Source organism: Vigna unguiculata, chromosome 6 (assembly GCF_004118075.2).
Source record: "Vigna unguiculata cultivar IT97K-499-35 chromosome 6, ASM411807v1, whole genome shotgun sequence".
NCBI classification, from domain to species: domain Eukaryota; kingdom Viridiplantae; phylum Streptophyta; class Magnoliopsida; order Fabales; family Fabaceae; genus Vigna; species Vigna unguiculata.
Window position 1 is genome coordinate 28,033,930 of NC_040284.1, and position 15,934 is coordinate 28,049,863.

General features: G+C 28.6%; 2 protein-coding genes across 2 annotated transcripts; one reads left to right on the top strand and one right to left on the bottom strand.

Moving 5' to 3' along the window:
* Window positions 1–300: 300 nt before the first annotated feature.
* Window positions 301–1,454, bottom strand: LOC114186876. The gene has a single exon (XM_028074933.1). It carries the CDS (start codon window positions 1,197–1,199, stop codon window positions 552–554), a length of 648 nt encoding a protein of 215 aa, XP_027930734.1. The 5' UTR covers window positions 1,200–1,454; the 3' UTR covers window positions 301–551.
* An 8,036-nt stretch (window positions 1,455–9,490) lies between these two features.
* On the top strand, window positions 9,491–11,480 carry LOC114188812 (plastid-lipid-associated protein, chloroplastic). The gene is made up of 3 exons (XM_028077456.1): window positions 9,491–9,990; window positions 10,637–10,832; window positions 10,945–11,480. Exons 1-3 carry the CDS (start codon window positions 9,563–9,565, stop codon window positions 11,257–11,259), a joined length of 939 nt encoding a protein of 312 aa, XP_027933257.1. The 5' UTR covers window positions 9,491–9,562; the 3' UTR covers window positions 11,260–11,480.
* Window positions 11,481–15,934: the final 4,454 nt, after the last annotated feature.

Genomic DNA, 15,934 nt, shown 5'->3' on the forward strand with positions numbered 1-15,934 from the left:
TTTTATTTATTTTTTTTTTCACTTTCAAATTCAACATGGCGAATGTCCTTCTTCAGCCTCCACAACATTTTTCCCACTCCCAGTCTTAATATTTCAAAATTATAAATATTTAAAATCCCAAAATACAAAGACACCCTTAATTTCCAAAATATACAAAAGCCATACACGTGTTTTCTTGGATCAACATTTGTCTGAACAATGAAAGAGTGGCGAGTCAAAAGTGTCAGGCCATGACAATAATATTTGAGGAATCAATCTCGTAACAGTAGTTATAAATACATTTGATAACACCAAAAGTCAAGACTGAAGATGTGTTGTATAAAAACAAAATAAATGCGAACAATAATGTGGAGTTTGGTGAATTTTGTCTATTGATATAGTAGAATTTACATGAACAGATAGAAATGGTAACAGAGAGAGAGAGGGGATGAAATTCAGGGTATGGTATTACACGTGGCAAAGGACGAAGTTGTTTGAACGAAGAAGTAAGAGGAGTGAAAAAAAAAAGTAAAGGAAAAAGCGAGATGTATTGAAGAATGAGCAGTGATGTGCTAGAAAATGTCGAGGATCTCGAGGATGGAGCGATTGCAGAGGGGACAGGACCCTCGATTCAGCCACAGTTCCCTGGAACACACTCTGCAAAAAGTGTGACCACATGGGATGAAGGCCGCGCCTTTCTTCCTTCCCATGCACACGCAGCACACCGAATCATTCCCCACAACACCACCCTTCTCCTCCTCCTTTTCCTTCTCCACCGCCGCGGACTCCCCTGCTTCGCTCTCCTCCAGCAGTCTCATCAGCGACACCCTCCACGGCGTCCCCGGCGCCCTCGCCACCTCCTCCTGCGGCCCCCTGATTTGCCGCTCAGCCGCAAGCGCCGCCGCCAAGTTCATACCCGAACCCGCCGCACCGTGGTCCACACAGTCCAAACCCGACCCTTGACCCGGATCCGTTTCCTGCTGGTTCGCTTGTTGCTGGTGCTGTTGCTGTTGTTCTCCTTGGGAGAAACTTAACGCGTCCGAACGGAACCCCCATGTGGCCCCGCAACAGCCGATGCCTATGAATCCGAAGCGTTCCTTGAAGGTCTTCCTCCTGCGTGCCCCACCCTCTACACCGTCCATCTGATCCCTCAACAACCCCAGAATGGTTCTGGGCTCCCTCTGTAGCGATTCCTGCAACACCACGCCGAGTTGACTCATAGCTGGCGCGAGTGAGAACAGAGGAGTTAGACAGAAGAGGAAAAATGGTAAGAAGACATTGTAGAAGAGAGGTTAGAGGTTAGGGCCACAGAGATCTCGTGAATTGGAGAGAACGAAAGAAAGAGAATTGGGAATTGGAATAGTTGGCAAACGCAATGCGGGGTTTAATTAATAGTGTGGGTCTTGTGAAACGAAATGAAGTAAGCAAGGACAAAATAGAAGCACCAAGAGAAGGAACGTGCTTCCCTTTACAGAGTGTGACCCTCCTTTATACTCTCCCACTTTCACTAACACTGTCACGCAATACTTCTTTTTTTTTTCTTCCTTATAATTACACTTTGTTTTTTGTTGTCAGTTATATATATAGTTCAAACCCTTATATCTTACGTATCCTCTTCACAATATAAACCTTTTTTTCTTACTTTATTTATATAATAACATCTTAAAATTTTGTATCATATGAATAATCTTATATACCTTTGTATTTCTTTAGCTTATTTTATATATATATATATATATATATATATGAAAAATTGTAAAGAAATTATTCAAATCTATTTCCTTAGCTCATTTCTCAACTTACGTACCGTGTGTATTCTACTTCTAATTTATTTGAACACGCGTCACTGTTCCGTTGGCCGAACTTGCTATTAAAGTCAAAAGCCAATGAAGCCGGCACTCTATTAGTTGAATATTACCCGTCTTTTTTTGATAATACTCTTTAACTAAGATTAAAGTTTCATCTAAAAATCACGTGACGAAAGTCCATTAATTGTTGAAGTAAAACTTTAATTCCAATTAAAAGTTATACTTATTACGTAATTTTAGTCTTTTGATATTTCTCTGTGAAAGTAATTTTGATCGAATCAGTAACTTCTTGAACCCTAGTATCTGAAAACCGTAATTTTCAACTAAAGTAAAATAATTTTGAATCTCTGAAGCTAATTACCCGTACCTGAAATTATTCATGAGCCCGGAATAAATTTGGATGAAAAATAATAACTTAAAGAAGAAGAAAATTGAAGAATTAAATTTGCTTAATTTAAAAATAGAATATTTGAATTGCTTCATAAAGTTTTGTTAATCTAGCGTCGCACGCAATCAAATTAATGAACCCATAATAATTAAGCCTAGTTAATAGAAAACACACGTAAGAGTTTTTTTAATAATCGATTCATGGAATAATGTATAGAAATTGAAATACAGAAATGGGAAATTATTGTATTGACGGAAACATTGTAATGTTGATAACGATAAGGACATAGTTTAGAGAAGTGAAATAGAAGTGAAATTGTTTATTCCTATCCAATCTCGGGTATCCTTAACTGCACCAAATGTCACCTAAACCAACATTAGGTTTGAAGATTCTTTAACGCCTGCTCAACCTCATTACTTAGTTGCACCAATGTTACTTCTTAAACCACAAAATATACCCTACATGCATTTAAAATACAAAAATTCAACCATCTCTCTCAATTAAGTATAGTTTATCTCAATAAATTATACACTCTACACAAGCTACATGATAATTTTTTTATAACAACACATATTGTGTAAAATGGAAAAGAAATAATGAATGAGAAGTTAATCTGTTGAGCTACTTAACCATAAAATAATGAATCATACATAAGGGTAGTTTGTTGGATGAGAAAGGTTTATGCATGAGGACGTGTGGAAGATAGGATAAAGTATGAAGAACAAAATAAGGTGAATTCAGAAAAGAAACACATGGAAGTGAAGTGAAGAGAGAAAAAAAGTAAGAAAGAGAAGGTTGGTTTGGTGTGTGGGAGTGGTACCTCTCGGTCACAGCAATTATTTTCTGGAGATTCTGCTCAGAATTCAGAGACCAAAATTAAAGTACCCCATGTTATGGCCATCATCATCATAATCATCCTCCGTGATTAAAGCAATATTTAATTTCTTCAAATAAAATTTATTGGAGAAAGATTAAGGATTTTGAAATTTGATTTAAAGAATAGAATGATTGTTAATTTGAATGATGATAAGATTGTTTAGTCCTGATGCAATTTTAATCAATGATTGGTGTTGGTTAGTAGATGGAGTCCAACCAATCAATCTATACGTGGACGTCCTATGACTCTTCAAAAAGCAAAATCTTCTGCCTCCGACCATCTAAGCACGGTAATAATGAATAAATAATTTTTCAGTATTTTAATATTATTATAACATCGAGATTAAATATATGTTTACTTTTTTTTTTAATAATAGGCGTACTTAAAAAAGTTACTTTTGAACCATTTATTTATTAAGAAATGGATTCTAAAAATATGCTTTCCGATGAACAATTGAGGTTTTTTTTATCATAGTATTAAATATTTTATCACATATATCATGATATCAATTAAAAAATATTTAGAAATAACGAAACGCTTTTATAGCTAAAATTTTGAATTGTGATGATTTTAAAAAATATTTATTGCAGTCGTTGTTACTGACTTTGAAACAAAAATGGCAGTTGTTCTCCGATGTAAGGGAGAGGTTGACCAAATTACAAACACTTAAGGCATCAAGCCCAAAAGGAAGGGAATTAGGAAAATGCCCAAACACGAACCGAATTGGGCCCAAAATCTTGAAATGACTTACCAATAATAATGTGAAAAACTTATATATGGTGAACCTCCTCCTATGACCGTTGGCTTATGTGTTTTTTAAACCTATAAACTTGTTTATATGCATTTTTATAAAACAGATCAAGTATGTATGTTTTTTTACGTTCGATCCACTTCAAAACATATCATATATACCATATCTTAATTTGGTATGGGAAAACTAAAAAATAAACTCAATCTTTGTGACTCGTGTCAATCACAATTAAATAATTTGGCTTATTTTCACTTATACATATATTCAACTTTTGCCCTGTTGAAGATAATTAGTATAACTTAAGTGAACAGTATTTTAATGGATATCTAGATTGACCGGTGATTACTTGAAGTTTTAAAGAGATGATATGTGAATTTTTGTAAATATATTTAATTTAATTTTTTTTAAAGAAAATTATTATATCGATAATGTAATGTTTTACCCTAATGTTTATTAGATTTTTTATAATAAATATAGTTTGTCTATATTTTATGAGGTATTATTTTTTATCATGAATTTGGTTTGATTTTTATACTTTGTATTTATTTATTTTCTTTTTCATTTTAATAAGTTTTCATAAAATAACAAATAATTGATAAATTTTGAAATATCAATATAATTGAGATATCAAAGTTTATAAGAATATCTAAGATAAAGTTATTTGAAAATTATAACATGTATTTATATATAGAATGGTGCAATACTCATCCTAATATGATAACTAATTGGGTCAAAATAATATGATAACCTTTTATTCTAAATTAGACTGTGTTGACACTAATACAGTGATTTTTACTAGTTGAATTTTTCAAGAGAGAATCACCAGAGAGATACAATTTCAATAAGACATGAGTCCAACTCACAAATAAGGATTGACATCACTTCTGACCCAAAACTTGAAAACAATGTGTTTATGGATATTTATCTTTGTATAATGCTCAACTTTTTCATTTTTACTCGATGTAAAACTTTGTCTCACACTTATATACCCAACTGTAAAACTAAGTTGAGAATATTAAAATATTTTTTTGGAGCAGGAGATAATTTGTAATCTTGAAAGAATTTATATTTATCAACAAAAATATGCATTGAAATTTTGAAGACACATGTTTATTAGGTCTCAAGTCTACGAATTTTTCAATGAAACAATACGATAAGCTAACATTGTTTGTGACTAAACTTGATCTTGTGTACTTTGTACACAATTTATTTTAATTTATGTACAAATCTTGTGAAAAGCATTGAGAAACAACCTTTATTAGATGTTTGAATAAACATTCAGGATAAGGTATTTTACTTGAATAAAATAATAAACTAGAACTACAAGATGGTGTGATTCAAATTGCACGACTTTTCTTCTTACTATACATTTTTTTGATTGACCGAATGGTACTTCATGATTTTTCTACAGTGTCTTGAACTAATAAGAAACAAATAATTGTATTTTTTCTTTTTTATAAAAGTTAAATATCATTGTATAACAACGACTACTTGTGAGTTAATGACTTAAACAATCAGTTGGTTATTTGGGGTTACTAATTCTAAATATATGTAGTCGTACTGTGATAATTAGTCAAACTTACATATTGATCGAAATTTATTATTTTGTGAAAGAACAAAACATATCAAAACAAGTGATATCATTTATCCTCACATGCACAACTATGAAACAATTTTGCAAAGATCTAAAAAACATAACTTGAATTTTTTCTTTGCAAGCTAAATATTCAAAATATTTATACTCCAGTAAGAAGGATATTGACATTATTGATATATTATTATTATAGTAATTTATTTTGTTATTAATTATGAATTATGTTGTTGATTTTTATGATCATTTTTAGAAACCATATATTTTCTTAATTTAAATTTTGAGTAAGTATCTTATTATATGTATTTATATAGGTGATTTGATGAATAGAAAAATGATAAATTTTCTTACAATAAAACTTATGATATATTAATTTTTGTTCTGAAATTATATTATTTAATTGACATATGTTTAATAAAAAATAATAATAGATATTTTAAATGAATGACATAAAATTCGGTTGCTAAGTATTTATAGTTATTATTTTTCTGAAAAAAAATGAATTAGTTGACAGATCTTATAAATAAAAATAAAAGTAATTTTTAATAATTTTTAAATAATATAACACGAAGTGTTAAAAAAACCTAAAAAAAATTGTCTTAACCATCTTTCTTGATTATAAATACATGGATGACACCGCATAGCAATGTGAAATTGGCGAGAAATGCAAATGAAAACGAAAACGAGAACGAGAACGAGAACGTGACAAATGTTGAAATTTAAGCTTCAAAATCAACGAGGAAACGGAAGATTCTAGAGTTGTCACGACACATTAGAGTGTCCTTTTTCACTTGAACATATCAGAAAACGATAGTTTAACGAGTGGCTCAAACTTTCAATTTTTTCTTGGCAAATTGAAAGCCTCAAAGCAAGTCCATAATCAAAATATCAGCCCTGGTCCATTTGACATGACTCATAAAATTGGGTACAAGGTCCTTAAGGATTCTACAGTATCACACGTCTCTTCTAACTCTTATTTTCATATATTTAATTAAATTTTTGTTTTTAATTGATTAGATTACTCATTTTACCTAACTAGCATATTTATTTATTTATTTTATTAATAATATTTGTAATTGTTAAAATAATCAAATTATGTTCACATTTACATGAATTCATTAATGTTTTTATAAACAGAGTTCATTGATAAAAAAATTAATCATGTGTTCAGTTCCACCCACCCATCCAGACAAACAATTGTATTCATGATTTGTCAACTTAACAGTATTTTAAATTATATGTGTTTTTTTAGAAGAAATTGTGTTTATATTATAAATCATAATATAGTGAAGCATTTATGTTTTTAGCACCTCCGATTAATGATTTTCATTCATTTACATCTTCTTTTATTTTGAAGCATATTTCATAACTAGTTAATTTATTTTTCTCATTTTATATTTCGTTTACACGCTTGATCTTCATAAAAATGTATCCTTCTGAAATTATTATTTTTACCTTTTATGATTAAACTAAACTTTATTTTTTATCAAATAAAAACATTTTAATGAATTTTATATACAATATAAATTATTTTTATTAATGTAACTATAATTTATAAATTTATAAACATCTATTCAGCGTAAAATATAATATATAGTATTTTTTTGGTTAAAATACTCCATTGGTTTACATTTTTGTTCAAAAATCTCAATTAGGTCATAAAATTTTTTTTAGTCCCAAACAGGTCCATATTTTTTAAATGCGTAATAATTAGTTCAATTCCGTTAGTATGATGGTAAAGGTGTTAAGGATGTTTCACGTGTCAGCTCCTCATTTTTTAATTTTTTTTTGAAAATTATTCATGCCATGTATCAAGTCAGTAAGGTGACACATGTCAAATCATTGTTTGAATCTCAATTTGGTCCATATATTTGTTATTTTGATTATATTTCAGTTTATTTTTTAATTATTTTTAATTGTAAAAAAAATATGTTTTTGGTTCCTTAAATTTCAGTGAATTTTGGAATTAGTCTATTTTTTATCAAAATTAAGATTTTTGAAAAAAACGTGAACCAACGGAGTATTTTAACTTTTTTTTTCATTTAAAAACATATACAATGTAATTAAATTGGGACACAGATATTATATTTGTTGGATATCTTTTTGTTTTGAAGAAGTGTAAAATACTATGCTATATTATTTTTAAAATCCTATATCTACACATCTACACAACTCGTAAAATATTGATTAATGATATATTATTTATGTTTTAACTCTATTATTTTATTATAGAATATTTATATGAATTAAAAATTCCTCTTAGTGTAAAAAAAATTCTTTTTAATTGTAAAAATAAGAGTTTTATTTAAGAGTTAAATATGTTTTTGGTCCCTTAATTTTCAATGAATTTTAGAATTAGTCTATTTTGAAATTTTTGACCAATTTAGTCTTCATCTTTTGAAATGCGTGGATTTAGTCCTTTTAATCAAATTTTGTTAGGTTTATTTGATGTTTTGTACGCATTTCAATATTGTATTTAAGTTGTTTATACAATTTGACACATTTTTACTTTAATATGAAGTCAAATATTATTATGAAATACGTTTGAAATATCAAATAAACTTAACAAAATTTGATTAAAATGACTAAATCCACGTATTTCGGAAGATAAATGACTAAATTGGTTCAAAGTTTCGAAATGTGTTAATTCAAAATTCATTCAAAGTTAAAAGACAAAAAACATATTTAATCCTTTATTTAATATCAAAGATTTTAATTTTTGTTATCATCTCAATATCGATTAATTTAGAAATTTTATAAGATCCGGAACTTAGAAATGGAAATGGAACTATTTATGTCTTCTTTTGCATTATTTTGTGTTGTATGAATCTAATTGAAGACTCTTTCATTGATGTCATAAATTCAGTTTAATTTCGAGGTTCTGCTAATGAATGTTCTAAGATAAGATTAAAAAAAATTAATATATATTTAATTTTATAAAAATATATTAAATAAAATAAAATTTAATAATTATTAATATAATTTTATTTTATTTAAAAGATAAGAATGCCCATATATATTATATGATATATTTAATATTTTATTTAATGATCATCGATAAAAATTAAAAAATAATAAAATTATAAGATAATTATATTTTAATGTTGCTGCAAATTAAATATAATTAAATATAAAAAATTTTAAGTTAATATAAAAATCAACGACAATAAAGTTAAACATTTAAAATATAAAAAAAAAGTTAAATATAAATATTTTCTTTTCTTTATTGATAAAAATTTTAAAATTTTTGAAATCCTTATTTTATATCTTATTGTTTAAAAATTAGAAAATATAACATTTTAAGATTTATAAAAGGTTTAATGACTCCCGCTAAAATAAGTGTCAATTTAGTTCCCAGATAAGTTTAAGTGCCATCAAGTCTATCCCGTAGATTATCAGAAATCACATTAAGATTGTGGTGATGTGGCAATGAAGAAGTCATTCACCGAAAAACAAATTATTTAGGTCCTCACCGATATTGCTGTCAGGAATGTCATTGGCGTCGATCGAGCCTTGCTTCTTCCTCTTTCTCGTAAGATACCAATTTGACACACTTCAACCAAAGTGAGTACCATACGAATAATTAAATCTTTATAAAATCTATTATATATACTAGCGAACACACAAGTGTTATCGCGCCTGTGTCTTCGTATTTTTTAATTTTCAAAAAATTTAAGATCAATAATAAATATATAATTTTTAAAATAGTTGTTAAATATAAAATTTTAAAAAATAAGATATGTAAAAAAAAATTTAAATAATGATTTAAAACAAAAGAGAGAAATGATTAAAAAAAATAAAATATGTAAAATAAATGATTAAAAATAAATTATTTATAAAATAATTAGGATAAAACGGATTATTATGAAAATCTCTTTATTATTCTAGAAGATAAATATATATATATATATATATATATATTAATATTATTTTAATTATTTCTATTTTTAATATAAAAATAATAAAACTGATGCAAATTAATTATTCTTCTTAATATAATATAGTTAATAGAAGGAAATTAATGTCTTCCGAATCCGGACGACACGCTCTTTTCATTTTACTGCATTTTCAACCTTAGACCAATAAATTCTGATTTCTCACTTGTCCTTATAAATCCCACTGTTTTGCTTGGCTCTTCTGTGTTCTGTTCTCTTCTATTTTCTCAACAATGGCGTCTCTCTCACACCTCAACAATCTTCTATGCGTTCCACCGCTCAACTCTTCGGCCTCTGTTTCGCGGCCACCACGCTCGCTTGGGAATTGGACCAAGCCCGTCAGAAGGCCGAGGATGGTCGCCGAATCAGCGACTTCAGCGTGGCGCGTCCGAGCGGTGACGAGCGAAGACGAGTGGGGCACGGAGAAGGAGGAGGCGTACGGCGGTGGCGTGGCGGTGGAGGAGAAAGTGGCGACAGAGCCGGAGACAGAGAACCTGAAGAAGGCTTTGGTGGGTTCGTTCTACGGCACGAATCGTGGACTGAAGGCAACGAGCGAAACGAGAGCGGAGATCGTGGAATTGATCACTCAGCTTGAGGCCAAGAACCCTACCCCTGCTCCAACCGATGCCTTGACTCTCCTCAACGGAAAATGGATTCTCGCGTAAGCTACCTTCTTATACCAATTGCGCCAAACCCTAACATCAACTTCATCTATATATTATACATAGACCAATACAAAAGCCTTAAGCCTTCTTAATACACTTTTATTTTTCTCATTTCAAAATTACCTTGGGGTTGAATGCAAAAGGACTGGGTTTCTGCTACCAACTTCGGTTTTTTAGTTTTAGCATAATTTAATCCCCCAATCTGTCTGTCACGCCTTTTGTTCAATTCAATATTTTGTTGTCACAATATATTTTAAGGTTTTAATCCTTTTCTATGGTGGAAAACACCTTCATCCAGTTATTATAGAATTGAATGCTCTTAGAAACTGAAGTTAATACATTTCTTGTGTCGCTGGCAACATGTTTTATGTTCCTATAAACATAATAATTGTAGGTTTTTTGTTTTTATTGTTTGCTGTCATGGTGTGTGAGTGAAAAAATTATAGGAATAAAAAATTAAAAAATAATTGTATGGGAACCGAAAAGAATAAGCTTTAATATTGACAGGAACAAAAAACATATTTGAAGTTTTTTAGTTTCTTCTATGGATTGTGTTCTTTCCCCAATATGTATGTGTATGTGAAAGGTAGAGGTTGTGAACTGGAACTTACGAGCTCATGGGTGGACTTGTGGTGTTCGCAGATATACATCCTTTGCAGGTTTATTTCCGCTGTTGTCAAGGGGAACACTTCCGTTGGTGAAGGTAGAGGAAATATCTCAGACAATCGACTCGCAAAATTTCACTGTCCAAAACTCTGTTCAGTTCGCCAGTCCTTTGGCCACCACCTCAATTAGTACAAATGCCAAATTCGATGTCCGAAGTCCAAAACGCGTTCAGGTTTGTGTAGTGAATTGAATTTTGACACTCATCGTCGTCTACTTTAGCATCTTGATTTTGACTCTTGTTTAGCTTCACAAGTAACGTTTTTCTGATGTTGCATATTGTTTAGATAAAGTTTGAGGAAGGCATCATTGGCACACCACAGCTTACAGACTCGTTAGAGATACCAGAAAATGTCGAGTTTCTGGGTCAAAAGATTGACCTTACACCTTTCAAAGGCATCCTCACCTCTGTTCAAGACACAGCCTCATCGGTTGTGAAAACAATCTCAAGCCAGCCTCCCTTGAAGATCCCAATTTCCAACACCAATGCCCAGTCCTGGTTACTCACTACATACCTTGACCAGGAATTGCGTATCTCAAGGGGTGATGCTGGCAGTGTCTTTGTTCTCATCAAAGAAGGAAGCTCTCTTTTAACAATTTAAACACAACAATCGACTCTACTTCGGATTAATATCCGGTTAATGTCTATAATAAGTACAGGATCCCAGCTATGTATACAATGATTCTGAATATACATGTGTAGAACAGAGTTGATGCCGTGACGTGAATTATTGTTCGTTAATGAGAAATTTTACGGGTAAAAGCGAATGGCATCAAGCAGCTTCAAGTAACATCATAAAAAGTTTTCTGCTTTTGTTTTGCCGATTTTCTTGTCTATCTATACGGGTCCTCACCAGAACCGAATACTTTAATTTCAATATTTAGGATAGATAATTAAAATGCAGACTAATATTAAAAAGGGAACAAACTTTCTACTTATCCCATTTCCTCTGCTACTGACTCTCTTCTTTCGATCCATCACTCGCCCATCCCCTATCTATTTTCCAGCGGTTTATTTTAGAGAAAGAAATGGTCGCAAACTAGAATATCATTTCGTTTAGTCCAATGAGAAATTTTATTATAATTATGGAATATTGTTGATGTACACCCATTCAAAAGCTCATAATGTTTATTGACAAAATAATCTTTTTTTTTTCTCTTATCAAATACTTTTATTGATTTCTTATATCAAATAAAGAATGAACAATTTTTTTAAAGAAAACTAAACGTCAAGACACTTTGTTATTAATAAAAATGAAAAATGAATAAGGATGAAACATAAAAAAAAAATCTTCGAAAGAATAATACTGTGTAAAAGTATCTTAATAAAGATTCTCAAAACGCTCTAGTGACATGTCATAAAAAAACGTAAAACGTAAGGTAGAATAAGAAAGAACAAACTAGTATTAAACAAATGTCAAAATACTTACATGACACATCTTTTTGCAGATCTTAAATAAAGTGCAAAAAATTAAACATCATATATATAAGGACATATTTCACAAACATTGTATACTTTTATAACACCTACAATCATGATGAATGAAAAAAGAGTTAATATGGATTTTCTCTTCATTTTAATTATGGATTTATTTGTTGTCTTATTTATCTCCACTCGCATTTATTTGTCACTTAAAGTCCTTTATTTTATTTTCCTTTTGATTGCTTTTTATCTCATTGTGGTTAACTCTAAATTTGTAGTTCTGATACTTTATTCTTCAAAGTTATCTCGTTCTTTTTTGCATCATTTGTTTTCCCTTTATTTACAACTCTGTAAGTATGTTTGTGGAACTTATCATTCAACACCTTACCTTTTTACAATTTGCATTGGCAAATTCCTTACATTTGGTTTGCTATTTTTTTTTTTTAATTTACATACAATATTTGTAATTAATGTTTCTCGAACTAAGTAATTTTGCTTAACCTTTATTATCTTTAAAAACTTCTTCAATTTTTTTTTATGAATACTTTCTTTCAAAATTTTAAAGTTCTTATAAAAGGAAATAAAGGTAAGATAGTTAAATTTTAATCCTGAATATAAATTTTAATTCTTATAACAATTAATCAAGTATTAATATTGGTCATTCCCCATTAAACTTATTGAATCTCAATAAAAAAATTCCCCAAAATTATATAATAATTCTAATATAAATAAAACAACTATTTTCTTTTATTTTCTTTTTTACTAAAATGTCCTGATTTATATTTTTACGAAAAAGCACATTTTAATTCATCTTACCAAAACGTAGATGTGAAATTATTGTTGCACTTAAGGGATGTCAAAACAATTCGTATCCACGAGTACATGCAGATAAAATTCACAACGAGTAAGAAATTGATATTGTAAATGGATATCCACGTGTAACGGGTACGAGTAACTTTTATACCCGTTTGTTAACGGGACAAGTACCAATATCATAGTATTTGTACCCGTACCCGCTATACTTTAATTTAAATTAAAAAAAATTATTAAAATATTAATACATTGATTTTGAATGAATTGTTTTTTACAATTGGTTTTAAAATACAATCTCCATTTCTTTGTAAACTGTCATCCAACACTATTTAGATGTGTTCTTTGACTATATGAATGTTATGTATATTTCATTTGAATTTATGGTCAAGATATATTGTTAAATATTTTAATTTTTAATTTTTAAATACCTGTAGGTACCCGTGAATGTCCATAAATATTTAAAAAATATGTGGGTACTCACATGATAGATACATGTACGTATATGGGAACGAATACGAAACAAACATTTATCCAGAAAAAAACTACTACATGTAACCTACCTGTCTCATTTTCATCTCTAGCTGCACCCATCTTCCTTATTTGCTGTTGGTCAATTTTTAAGACATTCATTTATTTTTCCTGCACATACTATTTACTAGATTCTATATTACATAACTCAATAATTTATTTATTTCGAATTTTGTAATCCGTAAATACATATTTAAATTTTAGATAACAAAATTTGAAAATATATTATTAATGATAAAATAAAAAATATATTTATAAATTAAAAAATATGTTATAAATTAAATAATTTAAAATTTAAAATACGTGTTCAATTTACATAATTTAAAAATATATTTTAAATTATACGATCTAAAATATGTGCGTAACTCAAAAACCATTATAAATTAAATAAGTTGAAATTTGAGATGTTTTTTTCAAATTCAGAAATTTATTTTTTATTTTTAATTCAGAATACGTTATTGGGTTACGCATGTTTATAATGCATCTCAGAATCCAAAAAGGGGTCTTTCTTCCTACACCTCCAAGCATTTCTCCTGCACCTCTAATTTTTTTTTAAATTCCTAAAATATCTTTGACCATTTCAGGATTCTCACAGACATCACGATTCACACCCCCAAAAATACTTTTGGAAGTTTTCCGGAAGTCAAAATATATGACTTCCGGAAGTTAAAATATATAACCGGAAGTCGACTTTCGAAAGTCAAAATATATCACCGAAAGTCAGCTTCCGGAAGTCAAAAATCATTACCGGAAGTCCACTTCCGAAAGTCAAAAATCATTATCGAAAATCGACTTCCGGAAATCAAAAAACATGAAGTCGACTTCCGTAAGTAAAAAAATTAAGTGATTTTAAATATTTTTAATTTTTTTAAAATTTATATTTTCTAACTAATTTTATTTTATTTTTCAAAACACATATTAAAAATTATAAGACACGTAAATTTTTTAAAAAATTACTTTAAAAATAAAAAAATAAGTAATAAAAATACTAAATAAAATATTGAAAAATAAAATTAAAAAATAATTTAAATTAAAATAACAAAACTTTAAACTTAAAAAATAATGAAATATATATATATATATATATATATATATATATATATATATATATATACATACTAGTGTAAACACAGGCGCTATCGCGCCTGCGTGTACACATTTTTCGAATTATATTTATAATTGATGATATTGTAATGTTATTAAGTTAATGAACAAAATAAAAGTATATTTATAAAAATTAAAGTGAAATGTATGGAGAAAATATGAAAGAAATAATTGTTGATGAATTGTATGAGAAAAAAGAAAAAGGAGATAAATAAATAGTTTTATAAGAACTTGTAAAATTAACCGTTAATTTTTAAAAATTTAATAAATAATTAAATTGTAAAGGGTAAAATTGGAATTATAAAATGTGGACACAAAAGAGGGAATCCCCTTTATATATAGTTATATATATATATATATATATATATATATATATATATATATATAAACGGATCCGTTTATATATTTATACTATATATACTGGAAGTTGATTTCGTGTATATATATTTGTATATTTATTTTCTTTTTTATTATTTTTTAATTTAAAGTTTTATTATTTTAAAATGAATTTAAATATTAAATAAAATTAAATGATGGAGAATAAATTTTTATTTTTTTGTTTTTTATTTAAAGTTTAATATTATCTTAATTTTACTTATATTTATATTTATATTTATTTTTCAGTATATTAAATAAAAATAAAATTATATATATAAATATTAATATTTAAAAAAAATATATATATTAAGAAATATGAAAACATAAAAAATAAATAAAATAATAAACTAAAAAAATCATTAAAAGTTAAAAAATATAAATTTTAAAAAGAATTAAAAATATTCAAAATAAATTTTGTTTTTTGACTTACGGAAGTCAACTTCCGGAAAATTATTTTGACTTCCGGAAGTTGACTTCCGGGAATATTGTTTGACTTCCGGGAATATTTTTTGACTTCCAGAAGTCGACTTTCGGTGATAATTTTTGACTTCTGGAAGTCGACTTCCGGTGATTCATTTTGACTTCCGGAAGTCGACTTCCGATGATATATTTTGACTTCCGAAAGTCGACATAGTTTTGGGAGTGTGGTGTCTGCAGATTTCTTTAAATGATCAAAGAGTTTTTTAGGAATTTAAAGAAGGTTTGAAAGTGTAGAAAAAATGTTGGAGGTGCAGGAAGAAAGACCCTCCAAAAAGTAAAGTGCAAACACTTTAGACTTTTCCAGCATTTTCCATGAAAAAACTATGGGGTGCAAAAAGTAATTTATATTCTTCTGAATGCCAAATTCTTTTAAGGGCCGAACCTGTTTTTGAACTGCCAAAAGAAAGTGGAGTAGGCCCATTTAATTAATCGGTTTAAATGTAGGTAATTTATGTGTATGTATATCCCACACAATTAAATACTGTAGCTTACATAATTATTCTACTTTCTATTATTTTCTTCATTACCTTTCCGTTTTATTTTTGTTTTCC

What these genes read in the sequence shown, in the direction of transcription:
- LOC114186876 (XM_028074933.1), bottom strand. Translation starts at nt 1,199, where the DNA reads ATGAGTCAACTCGGCGTGGTGTTGCAGGAATCGCTACAGAGGGAGCCC.
- LOC114188812 (XM_028077456.1), top strand. Translation starts at nt 9,563, where the DNA reads ATGGCGTCTCTCTCACACCTCAACAATCTTCTATGCGTTCCACCGCTC. An exon ending in AACGGAAAATGGATTCTCGC is followed by an intron (nt 9,991 to 10,636) that starts GTAAGCTACCTT and finishes TGGTGTTCGCAG; the next exon opens with ATATACATCCTTTGCAGGTT. An exon ending in GAAGTCCAAAACGCGTTCAG is followed by an intron (nt 10,833 to 10,944) that starts GTTTGTGTAGTG and finishes CATATTGTTTAG; the next exon opens with ATAAAGTTTGAGGAAGGCAT.